General features: G+C 50.3%; 1 protein-coding gene across 27 annotated transcripts in view; it reads left to right on the top strand.

Annotated features, from left to right (window-relative positions):
- The window catches only part of MROH1 (maestro heat like repeat family member 1), a 115,828-nt gene that overhangs the window by 7,000 nt on the left and 91,275 nt on the right, over positions 1 to 17,553 (top strand). For 13 of the 27 annotated variants that reach the window (XM_024251179.3, XM_024251183.3, XM_024251178.3 and 10 more), the window contains exons 2-4: positions 6,334 to 6,453; positions 9,115 to 9,192; positions 13,461 to 13,606. In XM_024251179.3, coding sequence (XP_024106947.2) covers positions 9,171 to 9,192; positions 13,461 to 13,606 — 168 coding nt within the window. In that variant the 5' untranslated portion in view covers positions 6,334 to 6,453; positions 9,115 to 9,170. Of the gene's footprint in view, positions 1 to 6,299; positions 6,454 to 9,114; positions 9,193 to 13,460; positions 13,607 to 17,553 lie in introns of all 27 variants that reach the window. The other 14 variants (XR_010141359.1, XR_010141360.1, XR_010141361.1 and 11 more) reach the window with 2 other exon arrangements.

Consider the following 17,553-nt stretch of genomic DNA (forward strand, 5'->3'; position numbering starts at 1 on the left):
AAGAATGTGGGAGAACCACGGGCGATTGGTTTTACTGCAAACTGCTCATGTGGGGGTGATGGCGTCCCATGGTGTGTTAAGCAGATACACTCAATGCCTGAGCTCACTGCAGTAGCAATGAGAGGTGGCTTTGGAATTATCACAGTAGTACAGTATGTGCTACACTTAATTCTGTGTAGCTGTGATTCAATACTGCATCTTTTTTTTTTTTTTTTTTTTTGAGACAGAGTTTCACTCTTGTCGCCCAGGCTGGTGTACAATGGCATGATCTCAGCTCACTGCAACCTCTGCCTCCTGGGTTCAAGCAATTCTCTGCCTCAGCCTCCCGAGTAGCTGGGATTGCAGGCACCTGCCACCATGCCTGGCTAATTTTTGTATTTTTAGCAGAGATGGGGTTTCACCATGCTGGCCAGGCTGGTCTTGAACTCCTGACCTCGTGATCCACCCGCCTCAGCCTCCTAAACTGCTGGGATTACAGGCATGAGCCACCACGCCCAGCCTAATTTTGTGTTTTTAGTAGAGACGGGGTTTCTCCATGTTGGTCAGGCTGGTCTCGAACTCCTGACCTCAGTTAATCCGCCTGCGTCGGCCTCCCAAAGTGCTGGGATTACAGGTGTGAGCCACCGCACCCGGCCTCTCAATACTGCGTCTTTATGTTTGTTTAGATTTTTCTTGACTGCAGATGGCAGCATGTAGGGTCTGTAAGTGTGCATATATATTTTGATAAATTTTAACTTCTTACAACAGATTTGTGTATATTTCATGGTAGTAAATGATAAAGTAGACTAGTGTCTACATATATTTTATGCATTCATGACATATTTCACATTTTCTTAAATTTTTTTGATATCTCTAGACTACATTTGTCCATAAGTTTTTTCAACGTGTCACAAATCTCCAAAAAGTTTTCCAATATATTTATTGACACAAAACTGTGTATAAGTGAACTCATGCAGTTGAAACTTGAGTTGTTCAAGGGCCAACTGTATGATGTTAATTACAGGTTTTTCTTAGGTGTTTTTCTTTTTCTTTTTTTTTTTTTTTTTTTTTGAGGTGGAGTCTTGCTTTGTCACCCAGGCCAGAATGCACGATCTCAGCTCACTGCAACCCCTGCTTCCTGGTTCAAGTGATTCTCCTGCCTCAGCCTCCTGAGTAGCTGGGACTACAGGCGCCCACCACCACTCAGGCTAACTTTTGTATTTTTAGTAGAGACAGGGTTTCAACATGTTGGCCACACTGGTCTCGAACTCGTGACCTCAAGTGATCCATCTGCCTCAGCCTCCCGGAGTGCTGGGATTACAGGCCTGAGCCACTGCACCCGGCCAGTTTTTCTTAAGTAACAAGTTGAGGCCGGGCGCGGTGGCTCACGCCTGTAATCCCAACACGTTGGGAGGCCGAGGTGGGCAGATCACCCGAGGCTGGGAGTTCGCAACCAGCCTGACCAACATGGAGAAACTCCGCCCGTACTAAAAATGCAAAATTAGCCGGGCGTGGTGGCACATGTCTGTAATCCCAGCTACTCTGGAGGCTGAGGCAGGAGAATCGCTTGAACCCGGGAGGCGGAGGTTGTGGTGAGCCGAGACCACGCCATTGCACTCCAGCCTGGGCAACAAGAGTGAAAATCCGTCTCAAAAAAAAAAAAAACAAGTTGAGCAGGTTTCCTTCTCTTCCTAGTTAAGGTAGTTCCCTTCTCTTCTTGAGAATTTTTATCATAAGTGAACGTTGGATTGTAATAAATGCTTTTTCTGCATTTATTGAGATGATCGTGATGTGAATTATATCAGCTGAATTTAAAAATATTAAAACCGGCTGGGCATGGTGGCTCACGCCTATAATCCCAGCACTTTGGGAGGCAGAGGCCGGCGGATTGCCTGAGCTCAGGGGTTTGAGACCAGCCTGGCCAACATGGTGAAACACCATCTCTCCTAAAAAAAATACAAAAATTAGCCAGGCGTGATGGTGTGTGCCTGTAGTCCCATCTACTCAGGAGGCTGAGGCAGAAGAATCGCTTGAATGTGGGAGGCAGAGGTTGCAGTGAGCCAAGATTGTGCCATTGCACTCCAGCCTGGGTGACAGAGCAAGACTCTGTCTCAAAAAAAAAAAAAAAAAAAGAATTTGCACATCTGTGTCCATAAGGAATATTGCTTTGTAGTTTTCTTTCTTTTTTTTTTTTTCTTGAGACAGAGTCTCATTCTGTCCCCAGGCTTGAGTGCAATGGTGCTATCTCAGCTCATTGCAAACTCTGCCTCCTGGGTTCAAGCAATTCTCTTGCCTCAGCCTCCTGAGTAGCTGGGATTACAGATGCACACCACCATGCCTGGCTAACTTTTGTATTATTATTATTATTATTATTATTATTATTATTATTATTTTTAGACAGAGTCTCACTGTGTTGCCCAGGATGGAGTGCAGCGGTGTGATCTCAGCTCACTGCAACCTCTGCCTCCCGCACTCAAGGGATTCTACTGCCTCAGCCTCCTGAGTAGCTGGGATTACAGGCATGCGCCACCACATCCAGCTAATTTTTTTGTATTTTTAGTAGAGAAGGGGTTTCACCATGTTGGTCAGGCTGGTCTCGAACTCCTGACCTTATGATCCGCCTGCCTCGGCCTTCCAAAGTGCTGGCGTGAGCCACCATGCACAGCTAATTTTTATATTTTTAGTAGAGACAGGGCTTCACCATGTTGGCCAGGCTGGTCTCAAACTCCTGAGCTCAAGTTATCCACCCGCCTCAGCCTCCCAAAGTGCTGGGATTACAGGCGTGAGTCTATATAGCTTTCTTACAAGGTCTTTGGTTTTGTTTTGAGAGTAATGCTCAGAAAATTAGTTGGGAAGTAGTCTTTTTAATTTTTTCAGGAAGAATTTGTGTATAGTTGGTATTATTTCTTCCTTCCGTGGTTGGTAGAATTCCCCAGGGAAACCATCTAGGTTTTATGGGAAGGTTTTTTACTATGAGTTCAATTTCTTTTTAGATATGGGACTATTTAGGTTATCTCTTTGTGAGTGAGGTTTGAAAGCTTATAGCTTGTGTCTTTTAAGGGATTTGCCTATTTCTTTTCTTTTTCTTTCTTTCTTTCTTTTTTTTTTTTTTTTTGAGAAGGGGTCGCTCTGTCACCCAGGCTGGAGTGCAGTAGTGCAGTCTTGGCTCACTGCTACCTCTGTTTCCCAGGCTCAAGTGGTCCTTCCACTTCAGCCTCCTGAATAGCTGGGACTACAGGTGCGTGCCACCACGCCCAGCTGATTTTTGTACTTTTGGTAGAGATGGGGTTTTGCCATGTTGCCCAGGTGGTCTTGAACTCCTGAGCTCGAGTGGTCCACCTGCCTTGGCCTCCCAAAGTGCTGGGATTACAGGCATGAGCCACTGCACCTGGCCATCTATTTCTTTTTTTTTTTTTTTGAGATGGAGTCTCGCTCTGTCGCCCAGGTTGGAGTGCAGTGGTGCTATCTCGGCTCACTGCAAACTCCGCCCCCTGGGTTCAAGCAATTCTCCTGTCTCAGCCTCCCAAGTAGCTGGGACTACAGGTGCCCACCACCACGCCCAGCTAATTTTTGTATTTTTAGTAGAGATGGGGTTTCACCATACTGGCCAGGCTGGTCTCGAACTCCTGAACTCAGGTGATCCACGTGCTTCAGCCTCTCAAAGTGCTGGGATTACAGGTGTGAACCACCACGCCTAGCCAATTTTTCTATTTTTAGTAGAGATGGGGTTTCACTGTGTTGGTCAGGCTGGTCTTGAACTGACCTCAAATGATCCGCCCACTTTGGCCTCCCAAAGTGCTAGGATTACAGGCATGAGCCACCTCACCTGGCCTCTAGTTTCTTAAGGTAGAAGTTGAACTCATTATTTTTTTCCTGCACATTCTCTGTATACTTTAATCATTCTTCTTTTCTAAAAAGACATTTAGTGCTACAAGTTTCCACAAATTTTGATATGTCTTTTCATTTTCATTCACTTCAGCGTGCTTTGTAATTTCACTTTTGATTCCTTTTTAGACCCATGCGTTATTTCAAAGTATATTAAATAGTTTTGAAACTCCTGGGGATTTCTCAGATGTCTTTCTCTTATTGATATATTTAATTCCACTGTGGTCAGAGAACATACTTTGTATGCATTTAATTCTTTTACACTTTTTTTTTTTAAATTTTTAGCGACAGGGTCTCACTCCTGTCACTGAGGCTGGAGCGCAGTGGTGTGATCTCTGTTCACTGCAGCATTGACCTCCTGGGCTCAAGTGATCTTCCTGCCTCCCGAGTAGCTGGGACTACAGGCATGCGTCACCACACCCAGCTAGTTTTTGTATTTTTTGTAGAGACAGGGCTTCGCTGTGTTACCCAGGCTGGTTTTGAACTCCTGAGCTCAAGCAATCAACCTGCCTTTCAGCCTCCCAAAGTGCCAAGATTACAGGTGTGAGCCACTCTTCCTGGCCGAATTTTCTGTTTGCTTGTTCTAACAGAGACAGAGGGCCGGGCACGGTGGCTCACGCCTGTAATCCCAGCACTTTGGGAGGCAGAGGTGGGTGGATCACCTGAGGTCAGGAGTTCGAGACCAGCCTGGCCAATGTGGTGAAACCACATCTCTACTAAAAATACAAAAATTAGCCAGGCATGGTGGCCCGTGCCTGTAGTCCCAGCTCCTGGGGAGGCTGAGGCAGGAGAATCACTTAAACCTGGGAGGCGGAGGTTGTAGTGAACTGAGATCCTGCCATTGTACTCCAGCCTGGGCGACAAAAGCGAAACTCCGTGTCAAAAAGAAACGAGAGAGAGAGATGTTGAAATCTATACTGCAATTTAGATTGATCTATTTTTCCTTGCATTTTTATTAGTTTTGGCTTTGTGTATTTTGAAGCTCTGTTACCAGGTAAAAATGTTTAGGATACTTAATATTTCTGAAATCTAGTTTGTCTAATGTGACTCCAGCTTTCTTGTAACTAATGCTAGCCATGTTTTTCTTTGCCATCCTTTTGCTTTTAACCTCCTAGTGTTAACATATTTAATCTTTCCTGTAGTTTCTCAAATATATGAAATAGTTTTGATAACTAATGTCTGTGTGTCTGAACTCTCCTTTGTGTTATTTCTGGGTCAGTTTGTATTGGTTGGTTCGTCCTCACAATGGGTTGGATTTTCTTGCTTCTTTGCACGCCTGGTAATTTTTTTTTTTTTTTTTGAGACGGAGTCTCGCTCTGTCGCCCAGGCTGGAGTGCAGTGGCACGATCTTGGCTCACTGCAAGCTCCGCCTCCCGGGTTCACGCCATTCTCCTGCCTCAGCCTCCTGAGTAGCTGGGACTACAGGGGCCCGCCACCACGCCCGTCTAATTTTTTGTATTTTTTAGTAGAGACGGGGTTTCACTGTGTTAGCCAGGATGGTCTTGATCTCCTGAGCTCATGATCCGCCCGCCTCGGCCTCCCAAAGTGCTGGGATTACAGGCGTGAGCCACCGCGCCCGGCCCACGCCTGGTAATTTTTGATTGGATGCCAGATGTTGCTTTTGCCTTGGTGGTGCTGGATATTTTTGTGTTTCTGTTAGTATTCATGAGCTTTGTGCTGGGAGCTGGCTAAGTTACTAGGGAGCAGTTTGATCTTGTCAGACCTTTCTTTATTAGCTTTGTTAGGTGAGACCGGAATGACGTTTAGTCTAGGACTAATTTGGTTGATTACTGAGGTGGAATCCTGAGCTCTGCCTGGTGCCCCATGAGTCATGACGCTTTCCACTCCGGCTGCTGGGAGCAGGCCCCATTCCTGGCCCTGTGGAAGCCCTGGATGTTGCTTCTCCTAGTCCCTTTGTGTGGCTCTTTCCTAGTTTGTTCTCATACAAGGCATTTGTGTTAGTTTTCTAGTGCTGATGCGATACGTTACCGCAAACTTAGTGCCTTAAGCAACACAAATTTATTACCACAAAGTTCTTGGAGTCAGAAGTCTACCAAGGGTGCCACCAGCTAGAACCCAGGCACCAGACAAATTTATTACCATAAAGTTCTTGGAGTCAGAAGTCTACCAAGGGTGCCACCAGCTAGAACCCAGGCACCAGACAAATTTATTACCGTAAAGTTCTTGGAGTCAGAAGTCTACCAAGGGTGCCACCAGCTAGAACCCAGGCACCAGACAAATTTATTACCGTAAAGTTCTTGGAGTCAGAAGTCTACCAAGGGTGCCACCAGCTAGAACCCAGGCACCAGACAAATTTATTACCATAAAGTTCTTGGAGTCAGAAGTCTACCAAGGGTCTCACCAGCCAGAACCCAGGCGCCGGGGGCTGCTTCCCTTCCTGGCGCACCCGGGAATGATTGCTTCTGCTGTCTCAGGTTCCTGGCAGAATTTGGTTCTTTGCATTTGTAGGACGGAAGCTCCTGTTTTCTTGTCAGCCGCCAGCTGAGGGCCATTCGCAGCTTCTCCAGGACACCTGCATTCCTCGTCTCAGAGCCTCCCTCCTGCATCCTCCAAGCCAGCAGTTGTGGGGTGAGTCCTTCTCACGCTTCAACTTTCTCCTCCCCCCCTTCCGTCTCTTCTCTTTGACCCACCTGGGAAAGGTTCTCTACTTTTAAGGACTCACGTGATTAGTTTGGTCTCACCCAGGTAATCCAGGATAATCTCCCTGTCTCAGGGCCTGTACCCTTAATCTCATCTACTGAATCCCCTTTGCCGTGTAAGGGTTCATACACACAGGTTCTGGGGATTAGGGTGTGGAAGCTTTGGGGCTATTATTCTGCTGATTAGTAACTTGCTGAGTGCCCAGGGAACCCACTGCAGGTCTCTAAAGTTCTCTCTGGGGAAGGCTTTCTCTGGTACGAGAGACTGCAGACTCCGGCCGCCTTGGTATCGGCCGGCACTCCCCGTTCTGTCTCATCAGCTTAGGTGTTTTGCTGGGCCCTAGGACTGGGGCCTCTCTCCAGGCAGTGAGCTGGGCTCTTAGGGATCCGCCTCATTTCCTACCTCTCCGGCCTCACAGTCCTTCATTTTCTGATGTCCATTGTCCTGAGAAACAGCGGTTTCTTGTGTTTCATTCAGTTTTTTAGTTGTCCTGTGATTCTCACCTGGGCCGGGAGCGGGCAAGTCGAACTCCGTGTGCCCATTTGTTTTGTTAGCTCCCGTTTGAGTTGGGTGAGCGTGGTGCTGCACTGGAAGGGGTGCTTCACAGTCGTGGACTGGCGTTGGTTCCGCCCGTTTCTTCCTGGACGACGGAGTTGGGCAGTGCTGGCTACCCGCAGGGCATAGCCTCTGGTCCCAGAGCCCGGCCGCTCAGCCCAGCTCCTCCACCTCCCAGCTCAGCTCAGGCCTGGGAACTCTGGCTTGTGATGCTCCATGTCAGGCGTGCCCTTGTCTCTGGGAAGTGTGTGCTGTGGGCGCTCTCACGGGTTTTCTGCCCTGCCTGAGAGCCACTGCCCTCCTCAGCTCTTAACTCTTCCACAGCTTGGGATCTTTATGGAATATGTTTTTTTGTTTGTCTTTCCTTTCTTTTTTTTTTAAGACAGAGTCTCACTCTGTCGCCCAGGCTGGAGTGCAGTGGCACGATCTCAGCTCACTGCAACCTCCGCCTCCCGGGTTCAAGCGATTCTTCTGCCTCAGCCTCCCGAGTAGCTGGGATTACAGGTGCGTGCCACCACACCAGCTAATTTTTGTATTTTTTTAGTACAGACTGGATTTCACCATGTTAGCCAGGCTGGTCTTGAAATCCTGACCTCAGATGATCCACCCGCCTCAGCCTCCCAAAGTGCTGGGATTACAGATATGAGCCGCTGCGCCCGGCCCTGTTTTTCTTTTCTTTTTTTTGATACAGGGCTCGCTCTGTTGCCCAGGCTGGAGTACAGTGCAGTAGTGCAATCTCAGTTCACTGTAACCTCCGCCTCCCAGGTTCAAGCAATTCTCCCACCTCAGCCTCCTGAGTAGCTGGGATTACAGGCATGAGCCACGAGACTGGCTAATTTTTTTGTATTTTTAGTAGAGATGGTGTTTCACCATATTGGCCAGGCAGGTCTTGAACTCCTGGCCTTAAGTGGTCCACCTGCCTCAGCCTCCCAAAGTGCTGGAATTACAGGCATGAGCCAGTGTACCTGGCCCATGATGTCTTTTTTCTTTCTTTTTTTTTTTTTTCTGAGACAGGGTCTCACTCTGTTGCTCAGGCTACAGTGCAGTGGTGTGTCTTTGGCTCACTACAACCTCTGCTTTCCAGGTTCAAGCGATTCTCATGCTTCAGCCCCCGAGTAGCTGGGACTAAAGGTGCCTGCCACCACGCCCGGCTAATTTTTGTGTTTTTAGTAGAGACAGTTTCATCATATTGGCCAGGCTGGTCTCGAACTCCTGACCTCAAACCATCCACCCACCTTGGCCTCCCAAAGTGCTAGATTACAGGCATGAGCCATCGCTCTTGGCCAAGATTTCTATGATTTTTTACTTCGCCTCCAACCCATGTGTGCACAGCGCAGGGAGGTGTCCTGGCTGGTCAGGGATGGGTCATGGTGTCTCTCCTTCATTTTTCTCTGGAGTATGTTAGGAAGGAATGGTGGATGGGAGGTGATCAAGGGAATTAAGGGGCTGGTGGGAGCCTCAGAGAACAGAGAATGTGAGTGTTAGGATGCTGGCTGCCATGCTCATGGTGGGCCTGCGGCCCCTCTGATGACGTAGGTCCTCAGAAAGCGTGACACAAGACTTGAGTGTGTGTCCGTGGTGAAGAGGCAGAGGGAACTTGGACGCTTCCTGGACTCGATTCTTTGGGACCATTGTTGCATGCAGTGGCGCGTGGCATGCGATGTGTGAAGGCTGTGGTGCCCGTGCTCAGTTCCGCACAGCGTGGAGGAAGATGCTCTAGGTGCAGGTGCATCCACTCCTGCTGGGGCTGATGGTGACGAGGTGCCACTGTGGGCCAGCTGTGGATAAGCCTGTGCAGGTCCGTGAGGTGCTGGTAGGGACTGATGGGTGCTCAGGGATGGAGGAGAGCTGGAAACTGTTGAGGATCATGATGCCTTTTGCCCTCCCTGAGTGGCTCAAAGAAAATGTGACAGAAATATTTCCTCCAGAACAAATTCATTTAAATTGTGTATTTTACACGGAAATGGTAATTGCCTGTAAACTCAGATATCGTAGAGGCTTATGAATTAAATCTTGTGATTTTGGTTATTCCAGATGGGAGAAGAAGTTGTCCATGTTCACACTGGGTGAAGGAAGCCGAAACCACAGACATGACTGAGTCCTCCATGAAGAGTGAGTGCATGGGGATTGGGGGTGGCTGGGTGTGAGGCCTCTCTTGCCTCTGGGTGGTCAGGGCAGGCCAAGGCTCTTACAAGCTCCAATGGTGCCTGGAGTTTCCACCCTACACTCGGGAGCCTGAGTGGGTTCTGCGCAGGTTGGGTGACGTGGCAGGTGTAGACCTCTCCCACACGAGCCTTGAGTTTGGGATTCCAGAAAAGCACATGGCATCCAGGATGTGATTTGAAGGTTTTGTTTGACTTTTTTTCTTTAAGACAGGGTCGGCTGGGCACGGTGGCTCATGCCTGTAATCCCAGCACTTTGGGAGGCCAAGGTGGGCAGATTACCTGAGGTCAGGAGTTTGAGACCAGCCTGACTGACATGGTGAAACCCCGTCTCTACTAAAAATACAAAAATTAGCCAGGTATGGTGGCAGTTGCCTGTAGTCCCAGCTACTCGGGAGGCTGAGACAGGAGAATCGCTTGAACTCGGGAGGCGGAGGTTGCAGTGAGCCGAGATCGTGCCACTGCACTCCAGTCTGGGCGATGGAGCGAGACTCGGTCTCAAAAAAAAAAAAAAGACAGGGTCTCCCACTATCACCCAGGGTGGAGTGCAGTGGTACAATCATGGCTCACTGAAGCCTCAAACTCCTGAGCTCAGGTGATCCTCCTACCTCAGCCTCCCGAGTAGCTGGGACTACAGGTGCACGCCACTATGTCCAGAAGTATTTTTCATAGAGATGAGATTTTGTCATGTTGCCCAGGCTGCTCTTGAACTCCTGGGCTCAAGTGATCCACCCGCCTCAGCCTCCCAAAGTGCTGGGATTACAGGCATGAGCCACAGCGCCTGGACTGGAGTGACTGTTGAATGAACATGCTTTCTCCAGGTTTTCATCAGAAAAAAAAATTAGCAGTTTTCAAAGGCTGTTCAGGCTGCTGTAACAAAATATCTTAGATTGGGTAATTAATGAATAATGGAAATGTTTTTCTCACAGTACTGGCAGTTGGGAAGTCCCAGATGAAGGCACCGGCACATTCCATGTCTGTGAGGGCTGTTTTCTGACTCATAGATGGAGTCTCTTGCTGTGTCATCTCATGACTGGAGGGGCTGAAGAGACTAGGGTGTCCTTCAAGCCTTTGTTTGTTTGTTTTTTGAGGCAGGGTCTCACTGTGTTGTCCAGGCTAGAGTGCAGTGACCTCCAGGGCTCAAGCCATCCTCCCACCTCAGCCTCCCAAGTAGCTGAGATTACAGGCATGTGCCATCACACCCAGCTAATTTTTTTTTTTTTTTTTTTTTGAGACGGAGTCTCACTCTGTCGCCGAGGCTGGAGTGCAGTGGATCTCGGCTCACTGCAACCTCCGCCTCCCGGATTCAAGCGATTCTCCCTGCCTCAGCCTCCTGAGCAGCTGGGATTACAGGTGCCCACCACCACGTGCGACTAATTTTTGTATTTTTAGTAGAGATGGGGTTTCACCAGGTTTGCCAGGCTGGTCTCGAACTCCTGACCTCAGGTGATCCATCCACCTCAGCCTCCTGAAGTGCTGAGATTACAGGCGTGAGCCACCGCGCCCAGCCCACACCCAGCCTATTTTTTAAAATTAGTTTTTGTAGAGATAAGGTCTCGCTATGTTGCTCAGGGTGGTCTTGAACACTTGCCTTCACATGATCCTCCTGCCTCGGCTTCACAAAGCACTGGGACTACAGCGTGAGCCACTATGCAGGGCCTCAATCTTTTTTGTGTGTGTTTTTGAGACTGGGTCTTGTTCTGTTGCTTATGCTGGAGTGTGGTGGTGCTCTCTCAGCTCATTGCAACCTCTGCCTCCTGTCCTCAAGGGATCCTCCCACCTCAGCCTCCTGAGTAGCTGGGACTACAGGTGCATGCCACTACGCCGTAATTTTTGTATTTTTTTTCTTTTTTTTTTTTTTGTAGAGACGGGGTTTCACCATGTTGGCCAGGCTGGTCTCAAACTCCTGGACTCAAGTGATCCACCAGCCTCAGCCTCCCAAAGTGCTGGGATTACCAGCAGGAGCCACTGTGCCTGGCCATCAAGCATTTTTTTTTTTCCCCTCGAGATGGAGTCTCTGTCTGTTACCCAGGCTGGAGTGCAGTGGCGTGATCTTGGCTCATGCAATCTCTGCCTCCGAGGTTCAAGCAATTCTCCTGCCTCAGCCTCCTGAGTACCTGGGACTATAACCACCTGCCATCACACCCGGCTAATTTTTATATTTTTAGTAGAGATATGGTTTCACCATGTTGGCCAGACTGGTCTCGAACTCCTGACCTCAGGTGATCCACCCACCTTGGTCTCCCAAAGTGCTGGGATTACAGGCGTGAGCCATTGCGCCCGACCCCATCAAGCATTTTTATAAGGCTCTGATCCCATCTATGAGGGTGGAGCCCAAAGGCCCCACTCTTAATGCCGTCACATTGGGGGTTAAGTTCCAACATACGGATTTTGGAAGGACATGGCACTGAGGTTGTAGCAGCATTGCCATTGTAGTAGGGAGCACGGATTTGCCCAGAGGCTCAGTTCAGCCTGCTCTGAGTGGGAGGGTCCCTGGGTGGCTGAGCCTCTGCACCTGAGCACGCAGGCCCCGGTTTGAGTCTGGGGTCTGCTCTGGCTGCCACTGCTTCCCCAGCTGAGGCTGTGGCTCACTTAAGGCTGACTGTGTGCGGGGCCAGAATGGGTGAGGCTCTGCCCACTGGTCCCTGCTCCCTAGAGCTCTGTCCAAGGGATGAGCCACACCTCAGAGCTCTCTATAAGTGCCACTGTTGGGTGCCATGCCTTGAGCTTGAGGGAGACCGAGAGGCCCGGAACGGCACTGGGGTATTGATGGGTGGAGGTGGGGTGGTGAGAAGTCGTGAGTACAAGTGGGGCTGGGGCGCCGCCCAGCTGGGGCAGTGCAAAGCAGTGAGGAGGTGGGGTTGAGGGAGGGGGGAGGAGCCTCACTGTCCTCAGAGGGCAGGCTCCCAGAGCACATGAGACCCGGTGCTTCCAGACGTGAACGGCCACAGCCGGAAAAGCAGATGCAGACCTAGTTCAGCATGGGCCGGGTTTGCTTTACTGGCTGAACGTGGCCTTAGGTACGGTCAGATCTCATTGATTTGGATCAGCCTGTTTGTCTAACTACTGGACTTTGGAAATGGAGGGCTGTTGAAAGTCCAGCTTCCTGCTCAGATAGGAATACCTTCCCAGAGGGAGACTGAGTCACGCACTGATGCCTGTGTGTTCCTCTGCCCCAGCAGGTGCCTCCTGGGATGTCCTCATTGGCAGCCTGGGTGTGGTGCTGCTGGAGCAAAAGGGAGGGGACATCCCCAAACCAGCCTGGAGGGTCTTGTTGGGGTGGAGTGGCCGGTTGTTGGGGTGGAGTGGCCGGTTGTTGGGGTGGAGTGGACGGTTGTTGGGTGGAGTGGACGGTTGTTGGGGTGGAGTGGCCGGTTGTTGGGGTGGAGTGGCCGGTTGTTGGGTGGAGTGGTTGGTTGTTGGGGTAGAGTGACCGGTTGTTGGGGTGGAGTGGCCCGTTGTTGGGTAGAGTGGCCGGTTGTTGGGTAGAGTGGCCGGTTGTTGGGGTGGAGTGGCTGGTTGTTGCGGTGGAGTGGCCGGTTGGCACAAGTCCCTGGGATGCTTGGCCTGCCCTTTCCCATGTACAGGGAACCACCTGGCCTTGCCTGTAGAGCACTACATTTATTCAGTGATTTTCTTGATTCAGCTCTGGTCCATGGGGACTGAGAGCCATGGGATGAGGCTATATCTTTATTCCTTCATGTATTTCTCACTGCTGGGGTCTTGGACCCTCTGCCCAGCACCTGCCTGTCAAGGGCTATGTGTGGGCAGTGGGGCCATGGGGAATCCTAGGCTGCCTGGGCCTAGACCCTCAAGGAGCCTTCCTCAAGAGTCCAGCTGGTGAGTGAGCCAGTGTCCTCAAGGAAGCTCAGGCCATGTGATCAGGACCAGAACAGCCCCATGCCTGCCTGTGTGGGAGGCAGGCTGTGTCCTCTGTGTTGCTCAACCCTGATGGGCTAAATAGTGTATCCTGGCCAGGCCGCTCCTCAGGGGCAGCTGGAATGTGAGCCCTACAGCTCCACAGCCTGTTGCCGCAGCGCACCTGACCCCCGCGGCAGCTCAGGTGGAGGGAGGTTATACAAGAGAGAAAACAGCTGTGCCCTCTCCTGCTCTGTGTCTGTGATCCTCAGAGGCTACAGGTGTGCAGGAGTGGCAGCTGAGGTGTGATAGGAGAGGGTGCTTGGGCCTGAGCATGCTAACCGGGCTTTGTCACTGCAGAGCTGGCCTCCACCCTGCTGGATGCCATCACCGATAAGGACCCCCTGGTGCAGGAGCAGGTCTGCAGTGCCTTGTGCTCCCTTGGGGAGGTGCGGCCGGTGGAGACGCTCCGTGCCTGCGAGGAGTACCTGCGGCAGCATGACAAGGTATTTATGCTCCTTGGTGGGGATGATGTTGTCAGGGCCATGGTCGGTTGGGGCTTACTTGGTTTGGGAAGAGACAGTCCAGCCAGGAGCAGTGGGTTGGGTGTTATGCAGGGGTGGCCACATGTCTAACCCCCCCACACGTGCCTGTGTCAGGATGGGTAACCTGCCTTGTCTCATCATGTGTGGGGTGTGGCTGCATCCCCCAACTACGGCATTGTTCAACCCTCCTGGTCGAGGCTCTTTGCTGCCCCTTTTACTCACTAAGTGGAGGCCTAATGGCCGGGCTCTGTGTCTAGTGCCTGAGGGACAGACCATGGTCCCTGCTTGAGGGATAGAAGGTTGTTTCTGAGAGAATCTCATCGACCCAAGGGGCCAGAAACACTGATAAGTGTTCAGAGAGTCCCCAAGGGCCCGGCACTGCTGGTCTTCCTGCACCCTCAGGGAGGGGCTGCCCAGGAGGGGCCAGGGCCTTCCCTTGCTGTGCTGGAATGTCCTGTCCTCTTGCACAAACATTGCCCACTCAGGAGAGCTACAAGAGCCTCTTGGGAACTCTCTCTTCGCCCCACAGGGATGCCAAATCAGTGATCTGAACCCTAGGACAGACATGGCCCGGCTGGCTCTCGCCTCCCGGGATTTCGGCCTCGCCTGAACTTGGTTCAGTGGTTCTCTGTCACCACTGCCAGCATTAGCACTGCATTGTTTGAAACTTATGCACACTTTCTAGTTTTTCTCTGTGTGTGTGGTTTGGGCTGTTCTGGGAAGGGGAAGAGGCTTTTGTAGTATCAAAAGGCCATTATTCTTTTTGTTTTATTTAACATTTTGATATGTAAAAAGGGACCTCTATACGGTGTATTTCTTATCAGCTACCATCTCCTGGGGAAGATGACCCAGTTCCATGAAAACACCTGCCCACTGCCGTGGCCTGGAGGCCCTTCCTGGGTCAGGGTCTCTCCTTTCTTCCTCTGTCAGCTTCTTAGCTGTCTATTTTTATTTTTATTTTTAATAAATTTATTCATCATTATTATTATTATTATTATTATAATTTGAGATGGAGTCTCGCTCTGTTGCTCAGGTTGGAGTGCAATGGACCATCTTGGTTCACTGCAACCTCCACCTCCCAGGTTCAAGCGATTCTCCTGTCTCAGCCTCCTGAATAGCTGGGACCACAGGTGTGCACCACCACACATGGCTAATTTTGTATTTTTATTTTTATTATTTATTTATATATATTTTTTGAGACAGAATTTGGCTCTGTCACCCAGGCTGGAGTGCAGTGGCGTGATCTCGGCTCACTGCAACCTCCACCTCCTGGGTTCAAGCAATTCTCCTGCCTCAGCCTCCCAAGTAGCTGGGATTACAGGTGCCTGCCACCATGCCCGGCTAATTTTTGTGTTTTAGTAGAGATGGGGTTTCACCATGTTGCCCAGGTTGGTCTCAAACTCCTGACCTCAAGTGATCTGCCAGCCTCGGCCTCCCAAAGTGCTGGGATTACAGGCGTGAGCCACCACCTGGCCAATATTTACAGGTTTTATGGCTGCCTTGGGGGAGAATGAGGAGGAGAGAGAGGAGGGCAGAGCAGATCTGAGAGGGACTTTGCTCCTGAGCCTCCGTTCTGAGGTGTCCTCCTCTGAGACCCAGCCACTCCATGCTTGTCCTACTTTGTTTCTGATTTTACCCCTTTTCTAGCCTTTACATTTTTTTAACTGAATTTTTAAAAAGTCTACCTTCACAGTTGCATATTTATATATTATACACATGCTGAGCTGGAAGCACTGACCCTGCGGGCTGTGACCCTTCCCAGGGACCTCCCCTGCCCTAGTCCTCTTCTGTCGTCTCCTCCTGCAGACCGCCTGTAGGAGGTTTGGGTCACTGCCTCCAGTTTCTGCCATTTGTTGGTGGGTCTCACTGCATCTGCACCTCGCTTGGTTGTGCCTTGCCTAGATAGCAGGCATGGTTCAAAGCCCCCTGAGTCTCTCCAGAAAGATGTGGAACAATAGGGAAAAGCAATGCCACATCCCCCTCCAGGCCTCAGATGTCAGCACAGTGTCCTGGGGTACACCTGGAGCTTTACAGGTTTCAGCTCCTGTCTGGCATCTGTGTTTGTGGTTCTGTTTTTATGAACCTGGAGGCCATGACTTTGTAGCATGCGACCTGTGCCGCTGAGGGGTGCTGGGCCTCATGGTTTTAGACACGTCCAATCTTGTACACGTCAGCCAGGGTCCTGCACAGGACAGACAGACTCCTCAGGGGCCGTCAGGCCATGGGGAGGGACGGGATTTGGGGAAGAGAAGCAATAATAGTAAAACTGGATTTTCAAATTCTGTGAGTGGAAAAACTCAAACTCACATTGTTTTCTCTGCTCTTACACCACACAACAATCAACACAGAAGACTTCTGTGACCAACTGTGGGGGATTTCTCTCCACCAGCAAACAGCAGTCAGTTGTGCAGTGGACACCAACTGGGTGTCCTCAATTCAATTCCAACACCATCCACCTGGAGGTCGCGTCAGATCCGGCAGGTGGAGGGCTCAGTCCCACACGACAGCCCCGCTTCTGATGCCAGTCGCAAGCTCCAGGTGTGGCCTGTGCTTCTGACTGACCTGCCATGAATCAGGGTTTTCATGACCCCCTCCTTGGGCTTGATGAATTGCAGCAGTGGCTCACAGAACGCAGGGACAGAGTGGCCTGTGTGTACCCATTTATGACACAGGCTGTGACGAAGGGTGCGGATGCACAGCAGGTGGAGGAGACGCTTGGTCAAGAATGGGGAGGGGCGCGGAGTTCCCGGGCCCTCCTGGGAACCACCTCCAGGCACCTCCGTGGGTTCCGCTACCGGAAGCTCCTTTTGAGGGTTTGCGTGCAGTTGCGCGAATGTTCACTTGAGGCATTCTTCCCTTACCAGCCGAGTGTTTCTAGAGGAAGGCCATATACCGGTTAAACACCACCATTTCACCTCAGTGTGCTTGTCAGAGCCCATTCACTTAACTCCTGAGATCCTCTAAGGAAGCTGCTGTCACCAGCCTTAGGTGTTTTCTTTCTTTCTTTTCCTTATTCCCCTATGCAGAAGCTTTAGGTGTTTTCCATCTGTTGTGAGACTGTCTTTCCCTGGTGCTGGCAGTGACCAATTATTATTGTAGAGAGATGCCTAAACAACTGCCTGACCATCACCTGATGACCGCCTGACATTCCTAGTTGGGGGCCTCTCCTGCCCTGTTCATGTCTGCCTAGCGGCCTACTCTAACATCCTCTTGTCCAAGGAGACCCGGGAGCAACCTGGAAAACTACATTCCAGGCTATGACAGACAGAAAGGGAGATTGGACAAAACTCGTTATACCTGCTCCCTTTTGGAGTTTGGACAACCAGCGAGCATTAGGTTAAAACAGAGATCGTAAGTCTGACAAAACAGACTCCTTGTAGCAATAAAATTCCAGACTGGACTCTGGCATAGCATCACATGATAGATAGTGGGCCCTGAAGGAAATAAAAGTATTTTACCCCAAAATCTATTCTTGACATATTTTGGAATGGCCCTGCAAAACCATATTTTGTGGAGGAAAATTGCATCTGTGGAGAATCTCCTTCCGTTTCCAGGTGTTTTTCTGATCCAGAAGAGATTTAACTAAGAGTCTGACACCTTTAAGGTCTGAAAAGAGACATTTACCATCTATTATCTCTGAAGCCTGCTACCTGGAGGCTTCATCTACGTAACAAGAACCTTGGCTTTCACAAGCCCCTTTAATTCAGGCGTTTCTTTCTGCTGACTTCAAGTCCTTAGGCAACATTTAACTCTTTTTTTTTTTTTCCTGAGAGAGAGTCTTGCTCTGTCGCCCAAGCTAGAGGGCAATGGCGCGATCTCGGCTCACTGCAGCCTCCGCCTCCTGGGTTCAAGCGATTCTCCTGCCTCAGCCTCCTGAGTAGCTAGGGTTACAGGCGCCCGCCACCACA

This window comes from Pongo abelii, chromosome 7 (genome assembly GCF_028885655.2).
Source record: "Pongo abelii isolate AG06213 chromosome 7, NHGRI_mPonAbe1-v2.0_pri, whole genome shotgun sequence".
Taxonomy (NCBI): domain Eukaryota; kingdom Metazoa; phylum Chordata; class Mammalia; order Primates; family Hominidae; genus Pongo; species Pongo abelii.